The 21,327-nt window shown below is 38.8% G+C and overlaps 1 protein-coding gene across 1 annotated transcript in view; it reads left to right on the forward strand.

The window, feature by feature from the left end:
- The window catches only part of Klhl14 (kelch like family member 14), a 106,353-nt gene extending 87,087 nt beyond the window's left edge, over positions 1-19,266 (forward strand). The window contains exons 4-8 of the mRNA XM_052155682.1: positions 3,424-3,502; positions 11,198-11,388; positions 11,467-11,625; positions 14,590-14,747; positions 17,055-19,266. Coding sequence (XP_052011642.1) covers positions 3,424-3,502; positions 11,198-11,388; positions 11,467-11,625; positions 14,590-14,747; positions 17,055-17,195 — 728 coding nt within the window. The 3' untranslated portion in view covers positions 17,196-19,266. The remainder of the gene's footprint in view (positions 1-3,423; positions 3,503-11,197; positions 11,389-11,466; positions 11,626-14,589; positions 14,748-17,054) is intronic.
- The last annotated feature ends 2,061 nt before the right edge of the window (positions 19,267-21,327 follow it).

Genomic DNA, 21,327 nt, shown 5'->3' on the forward strand with positions numbered 1-21,327 from the left:
TTCTATCATATGTAGCCACCACTCTGAAGCCTCTACAAGAATCTCAACAGTAAGCCCATGAGAGCAAACAAAGTCCACTGTAACTCACTTCCATTTCTTATAAGGCTCATTATCTCCTCTGCTTCTCCCCTGCTACTCTCAGAACTTCATCCTGTTTATAGACGTAGTCCCCAAACTGTCTCTCTTGAACACTACCATCCCTGCTGTACTGGCTGGTTTTGTGTCAACTTGACACAGGCTGGAGTTATCACAGAGAAAGGAGTTTCAGTTGGGGAAGTGCCTCCATGAGATCCAGCTGTGGGGCATTTTCTCAATTAGTGATCAAGGGGGGAGGGCCCCTTGTGGGTGGTGACATCCCTAGACTGGTAGTATTGAGTTCTATAAAAGAGCAGGCTGAGCAAGCCAAGGGAAGCAAGCCAGTAAGAAATATCTCTCCATGGCCTCTGCATCAGCTACTGCTTCCTGACCTACTTGAATTCCAGTCCTGACCTTCTTTGGTGATAAACAGCAATTTGGAAACTCTGAATAAACCCATTCCTCCTCAGCTTGCTTCTTGGTCATGATATTTGTGCAGGAATAGAAACCCTGACTAAGACACCTGCCTCTGGAGATACTCTCTAATGTCAAACCCCTTCAAACCAGGCTTTGCTGAGCCTTGTTTCTGAATTAATTCCACTTCCATTCTATAAGAAATCAAGACTTCTGGTTTGTACTACTGCTGCTCAGCACACACACAGGCCCCTCCACCCCATTACCAGAAGTGGCAGATTCCTCCTTCCAAATAGAAACTCTGGCCTAAACTTCATAGAGAAACAAACAGTCTTATGCTTGGTGGATGAGTTCTGACTCTTGTGAACATTTTTAGTTTTCAGATGCTGATTGGAAATTAACAAGAAACTTGAGCACCAAAGAAAATGTATTTTCCTATAGGAAAATTATGACAAATTTGCCCCCAAAATATTTCTCAAAAAATCAACTCTAGACATAGAGTCCTTACTTGAGTTGGAGCCTCCCTATTTGAAGTTTCTAGGGCATCCTTAGCCTTCTTATCTTTCTGTGTCTCACTAGATAAAACCAATTTGTCATCACTTGTCATCACTTCCATATGGGAAGGAGCTCCAGATTTCACATCTCACAATCCCTAGAATCCTTTGACATCTCTTTTGACTGGTTTCATTAATTTCTGAACTATTCAAAACCAGGATATTTTTTGAGAAGACAACTTTCCCGGTCACCATTTCAAGTAAGGGCCCAGCTTCTGCCTTCCATGTACTACTAGCCCACTCAATAATAAACTTGTCAACAGATGACATTAGCACACTCAAAGTCCAGTCTTCTGCCAACAACACTAGGGTCTAAGCTTTCGACACATAGGCTTCTAAGGGCAATTCGGATGCAGCATAAACTACATAATTTCTTCTTGTAGATCTTTCTTTACAGATAGAAGGTCTGATTCCTGGTCCCTATTGCCTAAACTCAAGAACTTCTCAGTATTCTTAAGCTTAAATAGTTAAAAATGTCCACCAAACACTCTCTTGATCTGTCTTTTCTAGTTTAGTCTTCTGTTGTTTTAGGAAGTGCTAGGAAGCATTGTGCCACACCTTACCTTCATGTCTTTCTATTGTAGTCTCTCCTGAATTGTTCTCATTGGCTTTCTCCTCAACATCAGTTCACTCTAGGAACACTTGTCAGGGACCCCCACACCCTTCCTAGTCTCAGCTTCTTGCTCCCTTCTTTCACAAGCACTATTTAAGTTGATTTTCAAAATACCATTCTTACTTTTGTTCTTTTATTTTTTCCTACCCTAGAGATCACTTCTAAGTCCATTTATCTTTCAATTCCAACCTCTTTTCTTAAGTGGTTTCATCCAGTCCTGTACATTTAAATAGTAACTCTGCTCTGTAGCCTCCCAACCTTGCAGTGGTAGCATTGTCTAGCCACTAGGTGAGCAGTTATCCCCTTTTTGTCATCCCATAGGTTTCTCTGGGTTAAAAACAAAACTGATCATATTAGGGAAATTCTATACTCTAATATTGGAGAGTGTTTCTGAGGACAAATGCTTGACCTTATTCAGAGGATGACCCTGCACAAAGCTCACTGCAAGCACTGCATAATTTAGCACCTAAGTCCTGCTTTGTTCCTGTCCATATGATAATTAGGTAGTATGTTATGACCAATCAGCCCTTTCCACCAATGAGCCCTTATATACCCTGCCCGTGGAACAACAAAATAGAGGTGTCTACTCTGTCTCACTAAAAGGAAAAAAAAAGAACAAAACTGAGTTCATAACTTACTCCTTAGTTTCTACTCTCTCCCTACTTGGTCTTTATCAGTCCAACAAACTGTGTGACCTTCAAGCCATTCACTCAGGCTAAAAACCAGACAGCCGTGCTCAGTCATGCACCTTCTCTTGTACAAGAAGAGATGCTCTTTGGATGAGCCTGTACAGTAGGCTTCAAACTTGATCACGCCTCAGCCATTTCAACACACATGTGTATGCATTCTGTTCATTCATGGGGGTGGGGGGGAATCTGGTACCATTGCCTAGTTACAAATCATGAATGAAGGCAGTGCTTAGGGTTGAGGCCTTGGGTGTGAGTTGTTTTCCACCTCTAGTGCTAGACACAAAGTATTGTGTGCTGTTAGCTCCTGATTTGATGCCAATATGTATGCAAACTGAGATTCATTTTAATACCTTGGAAGCACTAATGTGCTTTTTAAGCTCAACAGAGGGGATAAGCTGGTTAAGCAGCTCAGAAGGCTCACGCTTGCTTCCCCGTACAGCACTTTGCCTATGTCACAACAGTGGTGCATCTCTCTGATGCACACAGAGAGCTTCTGTGATAAGTGTGACCCATTGTCACCACTGCTATTATTTCCATGGGGAGACACAAATATCTACTATAGTCAGGTTCTGGGCCAGTAAAAAATAAATGCTAATAGCGGGGAATTGAGCAAGTATGGGCTTAAGTTTAGGGAAAATATTTTACTTTTCTGTTAAGCTTGCTGTTATCATTACTTCTTTAGAAGATATATTTTAATATTTTTAGGACAAAACAATCTACTCATAAAAAGATCTAGCCAGATATATCATACAAAGAATTCTCTAAAATGGAGAATTTGGAGACTAATTTCTTTTAAAAAAAGAACATAAAAATATCAAAACACAGAAAAAATTATCCTGATAGGCTAATAGTTTAGCAAACATGCATTCGGCATGGTTATTCAGTCCACAATAAGGAGAATGAGGAAAGAGGAAACCATCTGAGGACAGGCCTTCCTGCCGCTTGTGCCACAGGAAGGTGCTACAGGCCCCCTTAACTCATGCTTGTTAAACCTGACAACAGAGATTTTTAAAACTGACAAAAGTGCAAATCAAGAAGGAGACCTAAGTTTTAAATATCTCAAAATGTGTTTTTACAGGAAAACACAGTACAAATTTTGTCAGCCGGTACGATCCCCGATTTAATAGTTGGATCCAACTTCCTCCCATGCAAGAGAGGTAAGTGTTTATTTCTTTTGTCTGAGACGTAGGAATGCTGTAGAGAAACACGGGTGATACATGATAAGAAACACTAAGCAGAGTCCATGAAAGTCATATGAGGCAAAGGGCTAACCTTGGCTCACCCAAATTAGGTTGCTGACCATGCTAATGCAAGAGAAACTAATAAATGAATTATTTGTCTTAACATGAAGATAAAAGTGTATATAGCATATCTTCATACTGTAACATTTTGGAAACGACTGTGTAGCCACTAGTTAAATGGTTCTTATCAATGGTAATGCATCTAAGTCCTCAAAACTTCATCTGTCACCCTCATAGCTGTCTGTGTGACAACATAAAAGCTTCTATATTAAATATTAAAAATTCAATATTAGATTTAATATTTAACATTTGAGATTTGACATTTAAATCTGTATTTAAGTTTAGTATTTCAAGAACTCAGATCATTTATGTGTGCAAGTCAAGAATAGGTGACGTATTAGTGTTAAAATATTAATCCTAGCCAGGCATGCTGGCACATTCCTGTAATCCCAGCACTTGGGAGATGGAGGTAAGATGGTCCAAAATTTAAAAGGCTAGGCTCAAGTACACAGCAATCTCAAGGCCAGTCTGGAGTCTGAGACCCTGCTCCACAAAGCAAAACAAAAAGTTGCCATCTCATATTTTCATACATAGAACATTTATCTCTAGCCTCTTAGATACCAAGGGACAGCATGGGTAATGTATGTATGAATATTTTATTTCCATTTTCAATCATGATACCATGTCTTTGAATGCATATGATAATGTTAGATTTTAACCACTTAACTCTTGACATCCTTTTAAGCAAATAGTCCAATAAGATAATGACAATAAACCAGGTCTGCTTTTCTCCTCATCATCATGAATTAAAAAAGGCAGTGGGCTGTGTTCTCTTTCTTTTCTGTTCAAAAGAATGAACCCCCTTCCCATTTTGTCATTCAAGTAGATTGCACTGAGATCAAAGTAGATCCTTAGTGTAGATTTCATGTAACAGCATTCTTCATGAAATAGCATGAAATGCCATTTATTCCAAAATGGGCGCCTCTGCTGCAAGACAGTATGAATCCATTTAAATGTATTGAGAAGCTCAGTATCTTCCCACCCCATGTGAATGAATTAAAACTCTCCATGATAGGCACAGCAGTGTGTTTACAATCTCGGCCCTCAAAAGCCTGACACAGAGGGATTATGACTTGGAGGCCAGCCTGGGCTGTACTGTGAGACCCTGCCTCAAATATATAAATAATCCCCTGAAATAATAAGATTAAAAAAATGAGACTCTTTGAGGAGACTCCGCACTATAAGCTGGAAAGATCCGGACAATATGTTTAGCACCACGAGCTCATTTAGGAAAACCTTCTCTCCACTGTACCTCAAAAATACTGCTAAGTCAATCAATATCCTGACAGACCTCAGGAGCCAGGAGCTTCTGCTGTCTTTCTCTAGCACACTTCAGCGCTTCCTTTTGGGTTTGAGCTCCTAGTGACTGTTATAGTAACTGTCTCACTTCGCCCTTTAATCAAAACCGTTCTAGAAAGTTCTATTTGCAAAAGAATCATCAACACATGTTTGAAATGTCATTGTCTCATCACCACCGTCCCCTTTGCTGGGGGCTGTACACCATGATAATTAACCTTCACGCCTTCAGCTTGGAAGGCATAACTCACGTCGCGGTCAATTATCTCACTATAGAGCCCCTAAGGATGGAAAGTATTGCTACAAAACCTAATTAGTAATTTTTTTTTTAGAATGTGTATTGTTTACTTGATAGTCTATAATGACTTCCTCTGAGGCAGGGTGGCCTATCACGGCAAGGTCCTACTTAGACAATTTTTAGCAGCTCATTGACCTGACGAAAAGAACTGCCATGGTCTGTCGGCGCTCGGCAGCCACCGTTGACAGGATGGACTGTTTAGCGCTTCTCTCAAAGTCATTATGGTATATCATGTCAAGTCCTCAGTAAGAGAAGTTTTCTTTCTCTTTTTCTTTTTTTGTTTGTGTGTTTTAAGATTTAGAACAATCAGCCCAATAGAATGCATAACTCCTTCCAGAGCTGAGTACGAAAAATACAGACCTCACAAACGCCCAGTACTCTTCTAGTGGCATCTCTCCTGTAGGCGGTTGGTCCATGCAGCAATCCATCACTTCAGATGAAATGTGTCTTCTGCCACTGCCAAGCTTCCACTCACACTAGCAATGACCATCCGTGCTGTGCACGGTCGTTAAAAACAGAAGAACGGAACCCAGGAGAGATGAGCAACTCCACATCGGAGATACTTAGTGAAACATTTAAGTTAATTTTACAAGACATAGATCATGAACCAAACCAGAAATTCTTCATCTACCTGTTTCTCTTATCCTTCTGCCAAGGGGCTGAGACATTCTTATGCTGAGAAGTTACCAAATAGATTGAGAATAAGAGAAATGTGTTCTAAGTCCTCTCAGGGGTAAATCACCCTTCGGGGCTGGGAACTGACTCCTAGGCTATTTTACCTTGTCAGCTCTTCCAGTGGGGTCTAATAAAGCTTCTGGGTACCCTTCCTGTTCTTCAGGGAGTTAGACATATGGCCTCTAGTCTTATTCAACCATGGATGAGTTCACAAACTCCATGCTTTCTAGCTTTGAATTTATAAGCAAAAGATTGAATGAAATACAACTTTAAAATTACACCATGGAAAACAATGACTACTTCCCCCAAGAATCCTCCAAAAGCCAATAGTTCAGCAAGAAAGGATAAACCCCCATAATCCTTGATTGTGTTTGGCTGATGACAAGCCCAGTGGTATACTTATATGTGAACCCACCAGGGTCCAATGAGCAGTTCGAAATTCATCCTCACACAGAGGGCCCTGCCTATACTCACTGGGTCGCACAGTGAAACAAGACATAGGCTTGGAAAAGGGATTTATAAGGAGAACGTGTTGTGGAGGGGGCGATGGGGAGATGGGAAGGGTCAGGGTAAGAGTAGTCACAGTGCATCATATACATGCATAAAATTATCAATGGGTACATTTAATTAAATTATAATAATGAGGCTGATTAGCTATCTAGGACTTAGATTTAGGATTTCATTCTGCCTTAAGAGAGGAAAAACTTGAAAACTTAGACCAAGAGAAATGCTTTGGTGGCTTCTATTTTTTTAAGTAAAATAGACATTTTATATTTAGTAATAAAGCCCATGTTTTCACTCCTTAGCTAATTTATAAGTTGTGGGGGGAGGGGGAAGCAGTTTGGGAACAACAATGGTTCTCTGTTTCTCTGAGTGAAAAACTAGAAATTAATATGCCCATAACATTCCCAAAATTGAATATTATTGGAGAAACTGTGGGAGACAATATTCAGTTGAAAAATTCCTTGTTTTTAACTTGATGATGCAAGTCAACAATGCAAATTAGGTTAAGATTAGAGCAATTCAGTCTTTTGCTTTAAACTAAATATTATTTATAGTTAGACGATAATACATAGACATATGTAGATAGATGATAAATTGACAGAAAAATGATAGAAAATGTTGGCTGACAGATGAATAGATAATATATAAATGATAGATGGTAGATATATAGATGATGCTGAGGAAGAAGACAGACAGACAGACAGATAGATAGATAGATAGATAGATAGATAGATAGATAGATAGATAGATAGAGATGGTATATTGATAGATCATCCTGAGGGTTAGCAAGGACTTTTAAAGATCTTAATATAAGCAGAGTTTAAAGTAAAGTTTACAAGTGTAAACAAAAAATATAGAAAATAAAAAAGCAGTAAAAAACTGTATACTTGTAAAAGTTATTTGTTAACATATCTCAGAAGTGCTAAATAATACTTCTGGCAATAAGAGGAAGAAGTGAGAGGAAGAAGAAAGGAACAATGTGACATTATGACAGTGTAATTTCATTAAGGAATATTTAATAGAATTAAACTAATCTTTCAAAAATAGCATAAGCAAAGTGTGTTTTTTTCTACAAAAAGGAGCGAAAACCTAGTCTGGTAATATCTGAGCCTGGAACTCAGTGTTGACAGATCACCAAGCCCTTTTGTCTGTAATGCATTTCAGGAATGCACATGTTAGCCATGAGAGGGAATCTGAGGGAGAGTCACCAGCATCTCTGTAGGAATTTCTACACACAGATTGCACTTTGAGTCAGGAAGTAAAATCTGCTGATTCTTTCTGATTTAGATCCCAAATCCACTGTGTTTATAGGCCAGGAATTCAGGAGGATCATCAAATCAGTTCTGACAGGCTGACTTGGTGTCAGGGATCAAGAAACAAGTTCAGAACAACATGAGAAAACTGAAATGTAGAGTAGAAAGGGTGATTTCAGACTGCCAGTGGGAATCTCCCCACTGTTCTTATCAGGAATTCTTGTCATATTCTGGATCAAAACTGAGAAGAACTCACCATTCACAATCAGTAGTCCAGTCATACACTGGTGTCACTTTAGTGCAATCAAGTAAAGGTATCCTTTCAGAGACCTCCAAGCCCATCACAGAAGCATCTGGAAGAAGTACATTGGCCTGTCTTGTCTCCTTGATGTAATGAAATGTGTGTCTTCTGAAGACTCATGCCATTATTTTCAATGAAACATTTTAACTTGAAAAGAAAATAGTATTTAATAATTTTGACAGATCATGACCATTAGAAAGTAATTGGAATCTGTCTATCCAAGTGAAAGAAGTCAGTGGACCTTATTTTTGCAAACTTAAAATCCTAATTCTATATTTAAATGAGATTATCTCCCGCCCTCTCTTACACACACACACACACACACACACACACACACACACACACACACACACACGATAGCCTTTACTTTGTGAAATCTGACTAACCGTTTATTTTCTGTCCCACTTTTCTCCTGATAATCCTTTCCATTCTATTCTCTATCACCTTTCAAATCTTCCATTGCATACATTTCTTTCAAAAATATGAATGAAATATAGAAAAGGAGAACATATTAAAATATCAGCCTAAAATGATCAATAATGGCTATCAGAACAATGTAAGACAATAAAAGCTGAACACAGTATCATCTCCAAACAGTATTACCCTTAGTGATAAATCATGTGTGCAAACAAGGTACCTTTGCCACTACTTCATTATCACAAGATGAGCATCTGTAATCTGAAATTCAGCCAATGTGATTTACATGTGACTTCAGGCCACATTCACACTGAAAGTATTGTATGAAAACACTCAGAACTGGTAAAAGCACTGAGAATAAAGAATTGTGAGCACCCCGCCGGATAAATGACACCTGTATCACCACCCTCCCTTCCACGAAAGCTTAGTGCTGACAGGAGGTGGGGGGGAAGATGTAGGAACGGGAGGTCTGCTGGAAGATTGTGAAAAGCTGTCATCTGAACATGGTGTAGCTGTTGCACAAGCAGACTCACTGTCGCTGCAGTCATCACCTCAAGACCTGAACCAGATCAAGCCAGTTACAGTTGTAGCATGGATGAGAAGCCCCATCTCTAGCTAAAGAGCTATTGGTAGCTGTCACATTTTTTAGGCGCGTGGCCTGTTTTCGAGAATATGGTCCCTTCTCATGCACACAGGGGAAGTACTAATTGGATTCAGTGGCGGATACTAGAAAAGAAGAATGTTTTGTGCACAGAACTACTTGTTTAAAGATGGAATGAAGAGTAAATGTGTAAACTTAAAAAAGAACCTGAAACATATTTTATGTTTAGATTTGGGTCCCTTCCCCATCTTCTCTATATAAATATTTCTAAATATAAAGATTCCTGAAATCCAAAACATTTCTGGCCCTGGGCACTAATTCTGGCCCTGGCCTTGGACTCTATTAGAAAGAGTTCATGGGAGCCAGCTTTTTAAAACTTTTTATCCAAGTAAAGACAACCTGACAGTTCTGAAAAGAGACAAGTGGTGGGCACATAATGCACATACCCTGGGGAGAGCACTTACTGTCCCCGAGTTTCTGGAGAGCAATCCGATGCGGTTCTGTGTTACAGCAAAGGACCCACACATAGTAACACATACTAGACAGTCTCAGTTTTTAATTCAGACATTGTTCATCAAGGTGCCGTGCACTTGCTCCCAGATGCTTCAGTACTTCATCCACACAACTTAGAAAACTGCACGTAATCTAGGTGACATGATAAAAATGTCCAGCACTCTCCATATTGCAATCGATGCTGCACAAGAATCATATCATCAATGTTATTGTCTATTAATTAATCCCGTGTCAATCATGTCCTTCAGGGTCTTAAAAATATTTATTCAGTACTGGACCACAAGGACGCCATCCTGATTGTCATAGGTCTGGCCATCGTAGCTGAATGTCTTAGGCCTCTGAGACCCTCATCTTTCCTACTCCTCACATCAGATTAGCTATGTATTCCATGTTCTTCCAGAAGCATGGTTTTCATATTACTTCTTTTTATTTTTTTCTACTGAAAGTCTAAATCCACTGCTCAATATCTCCTTCCTATGTCATAGCTTACCTCACAACCGTTCACCTATCCTTTCTTTTTATTAATTTTTTATTAAATATATTTTATTTACATTTCAAATATTGTCCCCTTTCCTGGTTTCCCCACACCCCCAAAAATCCCATAAGCCATCTCCCCTCCCCAAGTTCCCCAATCAACCCTCTCCTGCTTCCCTGTCCAGGTAATCCTCTACACTGTGGCATCTAGCCTTTCCAGGACCAAAGGCCTCTCTTCCCTTTGATGTCCAACAAGGCCATCCTCTGATGCCTATGCGTCTGGAGCCATGGATAACTCCATGTGTACTCTTTGGTTGATGGTTTAGTCCCTGGGAGCACTGGGTGTACCGGGTGACTCATATTGTTGTCCCTCCTGTGGCGCTGCAAACCCCTTCAGCTCCTTGGGTCCTTTCTCTAGCTCCTCCATTGGGGACACTGTGCTCAGTTCAATGGCTGGCTGAGAGTGTCCTCCTCTGTATTTGTCATGCACTAACAGAGCCTCTGATCACCTATCCTTTCAACAAGTTGCATACATTTTACTTTTGAAAGTATAGAAGGCAAATACTGCCAGCAGCCTCTCTTGGACAGAGAACTGAAATCACTCAGAAGACTTGTTAGAATCAATAGCAAAAGCTCCCTAGATGAAATTCCTGGATTTGGTGTTAGAAGGTAAATATATATGTTAGAAGGCAAATATATAAAAAGACTATACAAAGTTCACAAAAGTTTTTCTATTTGCAGTTGTACTAGGAGGGGGAGAAATGATAATTGAAGAGAAATTTTGATGATGCAGTTTTCTAATAAATTGGGAACAATGACCCTTGAAGGACCATAAAGAAAGTGAATGTCAAGATAATTTATTATTGTTACATTATCTACCTCATTTTTCACTTTGTCTTATTGAACTATGATATCCTTAGAAAGCACCAAACATCCCTAACATTAATGAACATTTGAGCAGCGCATTAAACAGCCAAAAGGAAAGAGCTGACCTAAAGCTGCGGCTGACTTTCTCATTTCTTTGCATTTCAACAGCAAAAGCGATACCTGGGGAGAGCGGTGCATAGGATGGTTTGGATTTAGAAGGCAGATGAGTAGTGGTCAAAGGCTCACAGCCCTCTCTGAAGAGATAGCCCGCTCTCCCAGGCACATCGGGTACCCCTTACCGCATTTCAAGTGATATCCAGAGCCTTACTGAGAGCTGTTGTTTTCATTGTAGAAGAGCCAGTTTCTATGCATGCCGCTTGGACAAGCATTTATACGTGATCGGCGGGAGGAACGAAACCGGTTATCTGTCCAGTGTGGAGTGCTACAACCTGGACACAAACGAGTGGCGCTATGTGTCCTCTCTGCCGCAGCCGCTGGCAGCCCACGCAGGAGCAGTGCACAATGGGAAAATATATATTTCAGGCAAGCCATCCTTCCATCTTTCTTTGCGACGTTCGCTGTCCAAAGCACTTATTTGACCCAGATGTCTGTCCTTCGCAGGGGGTGTGCACAATGGAGAATACGTCCCGTGGTTGTACTGCTATGACCCCGTCATGGATGTCTGGGCCCGCAAACAGGACATGAACACGAAACGAGCCATCCACACTCTGGCCGTGATGAACGATCGCTTGTACGCTATTGGAGGGAATCATTTGAAAGGTGTTTGATTGTTTATTTGTTTTCACTTTGTTTTTTGTTTTGTTTTGTTCTTATATGTCCAAGTAGCATTTGCATCGCATGATCTTTGCTAAGGGTTTTCTTGTTAGATAATCACAGATAACTATGTAAAAAGCATGTTGACCAAATATACTCCATGGGGTGTAAATTAACACTTCTCTGGAGCAAGCACTTACTGTGTTTTAATTCTGCAGATAGGATTATGTTTAAGTTACTATACACATTAAAGAAATAAATAATGATGTCCAGGGGGAAACAGGAGCATTAATAACTAAAAAGCATAATTTGTCGTAACAGTGAAGCCAGTGAAATAAATTACTCTTTATCTCTAAAGTTGTAGTAATGAATTGTCCTCCAGAAAATTGTTTTTTGCTGCAATCATAAAGAACTGTGCTCACAAGTTCACAGAACTAAAGTATGGATTTTTTTTTCTTAAAGCAAAAACTTGGGGGTCTAAATTTAGAATTATTTAAGTATTGAGTATCAATCAATCTATGATTCTCAAATTGAATTGCTTTTTTGGACTTAAAACAAACGCACAGTATTTGTCAAGCTGTTGTTGGACTGCTTTCCTTCCCTGGACATGTTTGAAGCTGCAACTTTATAGAACTGCGTGTGGATAAAACGCCACATCTGGTGGGAAAGAGAGCCACGATGCTAAGCTTCCCTGACCCACCTGGGCCCTAAGTCTACTCAATTCAGCACTTAGGAAAAATTCTAAAATCACTGCCTGCTAAACTCCAAAATCACACCAGAAATAGGCTGTGCTGACAGGTAAAAGCCAACGTGTTCACCTTCCTACCCCAACAGCAGCCTCGAGGAAGGGCAGAAGTGGAAAGGGTTTCTAATTCATATTTACCCATAAATGTAATAAAAATCACACGAGCCAACGTAAACGTCTATAATTGGAGTTTGTGTTCACCCAGGAAAGTTGATGCCCTAGTGTGTGCGTGCCGTGCAGCTCCACGCCTCCACCTGGAGAGGATTCCCTCTCCGGCCTCCACAGCTCGTGTGTGTGTGTGTGTGTGTGTGTGTGTGTGTGTGTGTGTGTGTGCTCCTTTCCATGTCACTGCATACTCCATTCCCTCACCTCAATGTTTTAGATTAGTCACTTGGCTTTTGAAATAAAGTATGATTTTTTTTCTCATTTCATTTTCATAAGACATTAAATGTCTGAGTGACTTTTATATCCAAGATTATGACTGGACAGAAAGACTGCATAGTAACACACTGAGTAAGAAAACATGTGAATGCACACACATGAGTGTGGACATGCATGCATCAACAGTCTACAGGGTGGAGAACATAGTTCAGTTAGTGGTGCTTGCCTAGTTATGATGCTTAAAGTCCTGGACTAAAATCCTAGCATCAAAGGAAACAGACACGATGGTGCACACCTATAATCCCAGCACTGAGGAGGTGGAGGCAAAAGAATAAAAGGATCATCCTTGGCATATCCCATGTTGGAGGCCAGCCTGGGCCACCTGAGACACTCCCCCCTCTGTCTCCGTCTCTCTCATATATTTATATATCATACATATATACATGTAAATGTATATATGTATACATATATACCTATATTTGTATGTATATATATGTGTATATGTAGTGTGTGTGTGTATGTGTGTGTGTGTATATGTGTGTAAGTGTGTGTGTAATTTCAGAAGGCATAATGAAAAAGGAAGCTTATGGTTTGAATCCCAATTTGAAATAAACTAGATATTGTCTCATCCCATTCAAGACAATAATTACAGCATGTCTATAAAAGAGGGATAATAACTGTATCCTTTTGTGAGACCTGCACTCAACATCTACAGTATGTATGAAATGAGGCATAGAGAAGGGGTGCGTGCCCCTAAACAACACTGTAGAGTCTCAGGATCTAGGATTTTTCCTATATGCTCATTTTAAGTAGATATAAAATTTGCAGTAGGAATATTGTTCTATTGTAACACCACTTGTATGGTTTATTTTGTATAAGAAATTAGCGGTCTGAAATAACCTCTCTGCTTTCTCGAGAATGAAAAGTATTCCTTTGAATTTGTCTTTTCAACTATGTTTGAAGAATTATGGTATTAGTTAATGGATGCATATATATTTTCAGCTAGAATTCCATAGCATGCATTTAAGTGGACAAAATAACATCTTTACTGTCCTTCTTTCTTACTACATAGCCCAGGATGACCCACCTGAAGAATGATATATGAAGTTCATCTCTAGCCTACACACACACACACTTTCAGCCCCCAAATCCAAACCCTGATCCTTGAAAAATACTCCACTAATCACTGAAGTAGTTTATACACATAGGCAGATTCTAGGAAAGGCCTAAGATTCTGAACAATGAATTTAATTGATTAAACTATTTTAAGAGAACTGAACATTTAAGAAAAGCAATAAACTTTAGTCTGTGAAAATTTGAGCTCTGATGCACATGTATCTATATTCAGATACTGCCTTTATAAAGCACAAGCATTCTAGTTGTGTCTAATAAATCATTTTAATAAGGTTTACCCCTGTGTAATCAACTTTATGACACCCACTTAAGCTAATCCAAAACATCCAAAAAGACTATTGTGGGTTGTTTGTTCATTTGTTTTTTGAAGTTTTAACACCTCCCAATTTCATTATGTGCATCTGTGGGTTTTTTTTTAATAAAATTAACTCAAGCAAATCAGTAGCCTTCCTATACTCAAAGGATAAACAGGCTGAGAAAGAAATTAGGGAAATGACACCCTTCACAATAGCCACAAACAATATAAAGTATCTTGGTGTGACTCTAACCAAATGAGTGAAAGATCTGTATGGCATCTGTGTCTTTAAAAATCACAATTGCATTGTCTTCAAAGTTACTTCTCAGCTCCAGCACTGTTTTAAAAAGAGGTAGCCTCAAATGGACTGTGAGTCATTCTTTCCTCCATGCCGCCTTCTCTTGCCCACACCTAGGTTTCTCCCACCTTGATGTCATGCTTGTGGAGTGTTATGACCCAAAAGGCGACCAGTGGAATATTCTCCAAACTCCCATCCTGGAGGGTCGGAGTGGCCCTGGCTGTGCGGTGCTTGATGACAGCATTTATCTAGTCGGGGGCTACAGCTGGAGTATGGTACGTGTTAGTGTTTCTCCCCTGCCTCCTGTGTGTGCTCGCTTCTGCTTGTTTCCCACAGTATTCCATCATGATGTAAGCACCCTTAAGAATGTCAGGTTTATGTGCAGTGGCACAGCACTGGGATGTTGGACAGATGGGGATGCAGTAGACATGGTTGCTAGTCCCCCACCTGTCCAACAGCAGGCACCCTATCTGCAGCTTGCTCCTACATCCATGTGCTTGTGATCCTGGGTTCCAACTCAAAGCCAAAGGAAATGATTTTCCATGGGTTCTGTAGAAATTGAATAGGAAAGTCTGAAAAAAATTCTGACCAGAATGGGAAAAGCATGGAAATTAATTCCTCAGTGTCTGTGAATTCTATTAGGGCATGAGATTTGCTTTTCAACTCCCTTCCGTTTTGAAAATTTCCCAACATAAGAAAAATTGAAAGGACAGTGGATTCTCCTTCCCTGATCACCCAGTGACAGCATCCTTCAACAGACCCTTTCTTTTGAGTTTGACTGAAAAAATGTGAATCGAATCCACAATGTCCTATTTCACCTTAAAGGTCTCAGTATTTATCTTTTTAAAAAGTTATTCACTTACATAAACATATTATCACGTATCATACCCAAAGAGTTGCAGTAATTGCTTTATGCCCAATCCAAACTTAATTTTTTCATATTGTCTTTAAAAATTATATTTTTCAAGTTAGAACATTCAAATCAATATCTGGTAAGTCTCACAAACATTTGATTATCATGTTCCATAGATCTCCATGGTCTAAAACATTACCTCTGACACGTTCCTGACTTGTTGACAAAATAATCTTACTGTCACCCAGAATACCCCACATTGTGGGAATGACTAATAACCTCCTGTAGTGTCATTTAAAATAGTTCTTCAGAATAGATGTTAGTCAGGAGCTGATTAGGTGTTAACTTTCTATTATTAATTTGTATTTTTATTGTGTTTATGCTATTTTTCTGTAAAATAAGAAAGGAAGGATGGAACAAAGGAAGGAATAAAGGAAGGAATGAAAGAAGAAAGGAAGGAAGGGAGAGAAAGTACATATCTGAAAAAAAGGGGCTGGGTGTTTAGATTACATATCAGGAGATACTCAGGCCTAGCAGTCTCTTTAATTACTCTCACAGTGATGCCTAATTTTATATTGCCTTGTTTATCACTGTTAGTTTTATTAGATCAACTCGGAGTTCTAATAACATAAGTTTTATTTATTTTGCATCAAGCAACATTATGATGTAAGTTGTGAGACACTTTTAAAAGTTAGTTATATAAAGGCAAAAAAGAGTTGACAGATAAACCTAGATTTTCAGACATGTGACTGCTGTCTGTAGCAAATTGCTCTCTATAAGGGTAGAGATGCATCCAAGCAAACATAAAGAATCTGTCTTCAGAAAGTACTATGAGTTTTTTGGGGGGATTTTGTTTCCTATGACTGGATTTGGAAAGGAAAATATTACTCAAGCATTAGCCTTAAAGTTCACAAAAACACCAAAATTAAAGCCATTGTGCATTTGCTGTGTGGCCTCTTGACAATAAGTAAATCAGATGTTTTTAGTCTACTCTAAAATGCCTTTCTATCTTGGCTCTATTCTCCCAAGTAAAAAATATAAAAACAAAGAAATAGTATAACAATCTAGCATCCACTTTGCTTCAACTATTTAAAATGAAATGTAAATTTATCTTTATTTTTCTTTAATTTAAACCTACTGGAAAATTTCCATTTCAGGACAATTATTTGAAAGTGACCACTGAGCACTAGGTATTTATTTGAGTTTGATCACTAGCTATCACAAATATATCACAAGGGCCAGAGAAGTAGCTTGGTCAGTCAAGTCCTGTTTTGCCCGCCTGAAGACCTCAATTTTATCTCCAGAGCTCTTGTAAAAATGAAACAACTAGATGTGATGGCTTAGAATTTCAGTGTAAGCATGAAGAAGGTAGATGAGGCAGACACTAGATTACTTGGCAAGTTCCAAGTCTAGAAGAGATTCTGTCTTGAGAAAGAAAGGGGGCATTTGTGAGGAGCTACAATAGAGGTTGTCTTCTGTCCTCCACAAATATGTGTATGCAAGCATGCTCACTTACACACACACACATACACAAAACCTAAGATTTCAAAGTGTCAATTCCAAATATTTCCACAGAATATAATTGCTGAAAGCCCACTGAGTTGATTTTTTGGGTTGACTTGAAGTGTCTTAGGCTGAGCAGAGGTCTCCCCATTGTAGCTGTGGAGAGTGACATCAATGTTCTGCTCTGAACATCTTCCCCTAAATACTCGCTGCTCTGCCGTTCCAGGGCGCCTACAAGTCATCTACCATCTGCTATTGTCCTGAAAAGGGAACGTGGACAGAACTCGAAGGCGATGTGGCTGAACCCCTGGCAGGCCCAGCTTGTGCAACAGTCATTCTACCAGCCTGTGTGCCCTACAACAAATGACAGCAGGAAGCCCTGGAATAGTGCCACATCTAGGATGCAGGGACGGGTGACAGGCTGTCCTCTGTGAACCATGCATTCCAATGGTACAACTGCCCAAATCTACCTTTGGTTTCTAATGACTTACAAGTGACTATAGAAGAAAGAGAGCTGGTCTTGAGCAGAGACTCTTGTTTGCAACTCAGACCACACTCCAATTGTGGTGACAGACTCTTCCATATCAGGCTGGTTTTACCTTGTTCCGCCTTTATACAAACTCACGTGGAGCTGAACTTCCACAAAGGGAAAGATAAACCACAGAAGCCTGGCCCCAGAGACCTAAGATCTGTATTGTGCATTGTTTCCTAACTGCATGTGATAGACTTGGACATTTGGAGAATATTTTGTACAGGAATGATTCAAAATCCAAGCCACAAATGGTTACCCTATATTTCAGAAACTCACTTGATTCTGTATTGGTAAACACTTGGCTTCTTCACCAACTCCATAGGTAACACAGCAAAGCAAAACCACAGAAGACCGAAGACAGGCATCTTTGTTTCCACACAGTCGTATTTCCTATTCCCTACAGCCTCCCATGTGATTGGGAAAAGTAAGCTGTTGGTCTCTTCGGCAATTGTTCTCTGTCAGAGTCTTAACTGTGTGTCTTTGATACTCCCTAAAAATTAAAACTAATTGCGCCTTGTTGCTCTTCAACTCCCAGAAACGTCTGCTTCCTCATTTCTCATAGCATTTTATCTAGTGACCATAAGGACAGTTTGCCTCAAAATAGAAAACCAACAACTCCATCATGGAATATCACAGAAATTCTGTTGGACAGCAATTTGTTCCAAATTTAATCCATGATAAAAACTGACAAATCACTTTCAGAAATTCATGTACACAAGGGAAACTTTCAAGTACAATCCAATTATCTTTCTGATTCTTAAAACACATGACTTCCAGCTAAAGAGATGGCTCAGTGGAGCACTGGCTTCTCAGGTGGAGGACCCCGGTTTGGAGCACCCAAGTGGCAACTTGCCAACATCCATAAGTCCAGATCCAGGGCATCCATTGCACCAGGTACACATGTGGTACACTTACAAACTTGTAAACAAAATACCTGTACACTTAAAATAAAAATAAACAACTCTTTTAAAATAATTTTTTTTAAAAAAAAAATGGACTTACAAACTCATAGTACCTGACTGCACACTTCCTTGCCTTTGTTTGTCAAGCTCTAGATATCCAATTCTCATTCCTCCTCCCCTCAGCCCATTGTTTGTTATCACTGGAGATGCCTGGGCTTGCTTAAGTGAGCAACTGATTCTTATTTTTAGGAACTCAAAACATAAAAAGATCAGGAAAGCATGACATGGTCTCTTTGTGGCCAATCAGAAAAGCAAGATTAACAGAAACATGAATTCAACTGACAAGCTCATCTGAGTTTGACCAGCATTGTTAGGCACTTACAAGAATGGAAATACTTTTTTTTAAATCACGGAAGTGTTGAACCCTTCAACAAAGTGATATTGAAAACACCAAGTAGGGTAGTCACAGGTGAGAACAAATGCCTTCACGAGAGGCTTTCACAAGCATCTCAAGGTGGCTGTGCACACCAAGGTCCAATGATGTTTCTACAGAAAAGTGCAATATTTGTTGTTTTTGTATTTATTTGTATGTTCAGATCCAAAGGATCCGTTGTAAAAAGTATATATGTGAATATATATACATAACCAGTGCAACAGCTTTCACTTCCTTTTTCTTGAAAACATATGAATATATAGAAAGAAAGAAAGACAGTAAGAACAAGAGAAACGCCCACCAGCATCCTGGAGAGCATGAGCTGTTTCCAAAACCGGATTCTCAGCAGTCACCATTTCTTCCAAAAGTCGCTGTTTATACAAGGCTTTTCCTTAGATTTCTTCCTTGCTTTATTTTTTATCACTAGCCAAATTAAATAAAAGCATTTATGAGAACTCTAAAGCTTTCTGTATTTCAGAGAGATGCAAACTTCTAGAGTAAAAAGTGAATAAAAATCACAAAGGATGTAAATTTTGTATAGGACTAGAATGTAAATGAAGCTTGCTTGGAAGGGGAAAAGTTTAAATAAAACTTTATGTATAAATTCAACTGTCTCTCATACACCTCCTTATAAAACATATATAGATTGGATTGTTTCAAGGTTTATAATATATAGATGACTAAATATTTGTATTCTACATATATGCCTTATGGTCTACTTTTTAGTTCCTCATGGGATGTTAAAGCATATATTATAGAGAATGTGAAAAATTACAAAATACTTCTCAAAACCTTTTATGAACTGAAAATTGTGTGAGTGAAGTTAAGTTTTGTATCACAAGTGTGTTACAATAAGACAGAATTTACTCAAAACAGAATAACTAAATGTTTATGGGCATTTTAATAGACACCTTAGCAAACAACCATATATGTGGATATGTATTAAAAACAGCTGCATGCTTCCTACAGAATAATGGACGCACATATTTAATTAAGTCAATTTTATAAATGCAAAGTAGTCGATCTTCCTTTACAGCAAAGGAAGTCTAACAAAGAAGTTGAGCATGCTGATTAAAGGGTGTGTGGCTGAGACAGAGGGAAGCCACACCTACAGCTAAAGTGAAATGTGTTTCCAGAGAGCTTTAGCTGAGGAAAGATCTACTTCACATGTAAGTGACACAATCCCATTGACCGGGCCCAAGACTGAATAGAAATGAAGAGAAGGAGAAGGTCAGAGGAGCACCAGCATCCACGTCCCTCTATTTACTGACTATGAATATAATATAATTAATATATTAGAACCTCCCAATGCCGTTCCCATCATGATGGGCTATGTGCACTGAAACCATGACCCAACATAACCCTTCTTTCCTGAAGTCGACTTATCACTTATTTTATCACAGCAGCAAGACAAATAATCCAGTATCTCATAGATCTAGAGGTTAAGAAGTCTAATATCTGTGACAATATCTGGCAAAAAAAAAAAAGCCTTTTCGTCCTGTCATCTCGTGCATAAGTGAGGACACTTACACCCCCACATCACCATAAGGTTAAGCACCTGATCAGGAGCAAAGTTTGGACACATGTCAAGACTTAAAGGTCATTCTCCCATTGCCAGGCCCAGTTTCCTGTAAGAAGTGTTTTCATCCAGTCTTTTCATTACCATGGAATTTAATGAGGACTGTCATTTTTCCCCACATACATAACATGTGCTGTTGAGTAAAGGAGACACTTAGGATATACTTGGCAAGGGCATTAGTGGTATGAGTGAAAAGCTGAGAAGGATAACAGGGCAGAGAGGAGACTGGCTTTGTGACCTTGGGAGGTTAAGTTTTCTTACTCATAGTCACAGTCTTCTAATAAAAGTAATAATCTGTTTCTGAACAGAGATACAAGAAGCAGATGTAAATTACCTTGTAAAATGCATGCACCAACTACCCAATGCAGGGACCTAGCACATCTTTGAGCCTAACATACCAGACACCTTCCTGTCTGCCCCTCAGCCTCACTATCATGATGCCTTTTTTTTTTTTATCTTCTAAGTTCATTGAGCAACATGAATTTTGTCTGTTCCAAAAATACAGCTATGTTTCTCCACATTTTCCCTTACTTGTGAATTTTCTCCACAAAGAAGATCATTTCAGGTCCAATATGATCTATAAAAAGCCTGGCCTTCAAGGTCAAGTTCAAACTACTATTTTCAATCAGCCTTTGTGATCACAACACACACAGGAATAAAGTTCATACTATCTTTGAACCAAAGGCTTCTCTGGCTTTCTCTATCTAACCTATGCTATTTGCAAGGTCTAATAATCTGACCCTTATACTAGACTTGAGGTTCTTTGAATTTAGTGATGAAGTGTAACACTGAACCACAAGATATTTGCTAAATAAAAATGGAATCTTTTATTTATTAATATTTTTAATTATTTATTAATTAAATAATTAAAATTTTATTAATTTATTAATTAATTAATTTATTAATTAATTAATTAATTATTAATTTTTTTATTAATTATAAATTAATTATTAATTAATTTATTGATTATAAATTAATTATTAATTATTAATACACTTTAATTGTGTAAATGTGGACAAGAACAATGGGAAGAAATGTAATTACCTTTAATGC

The sequence above is a fragment of the Apodemus sylvaticus genome, chromosome 13 (assembly GCF_947179515.1).
Source record: "Apodemus sylvaticus chromosome 13, mApoSyl1.1, whole genome shotgun sequence".
Classification (NCBI taxonomy): domain Eukaryota; kingdom Metazoa; phylum Chordata; class Mammalia; order Rodentia; family Muridae; genus Apodemus; species Apodemus sylvaticus.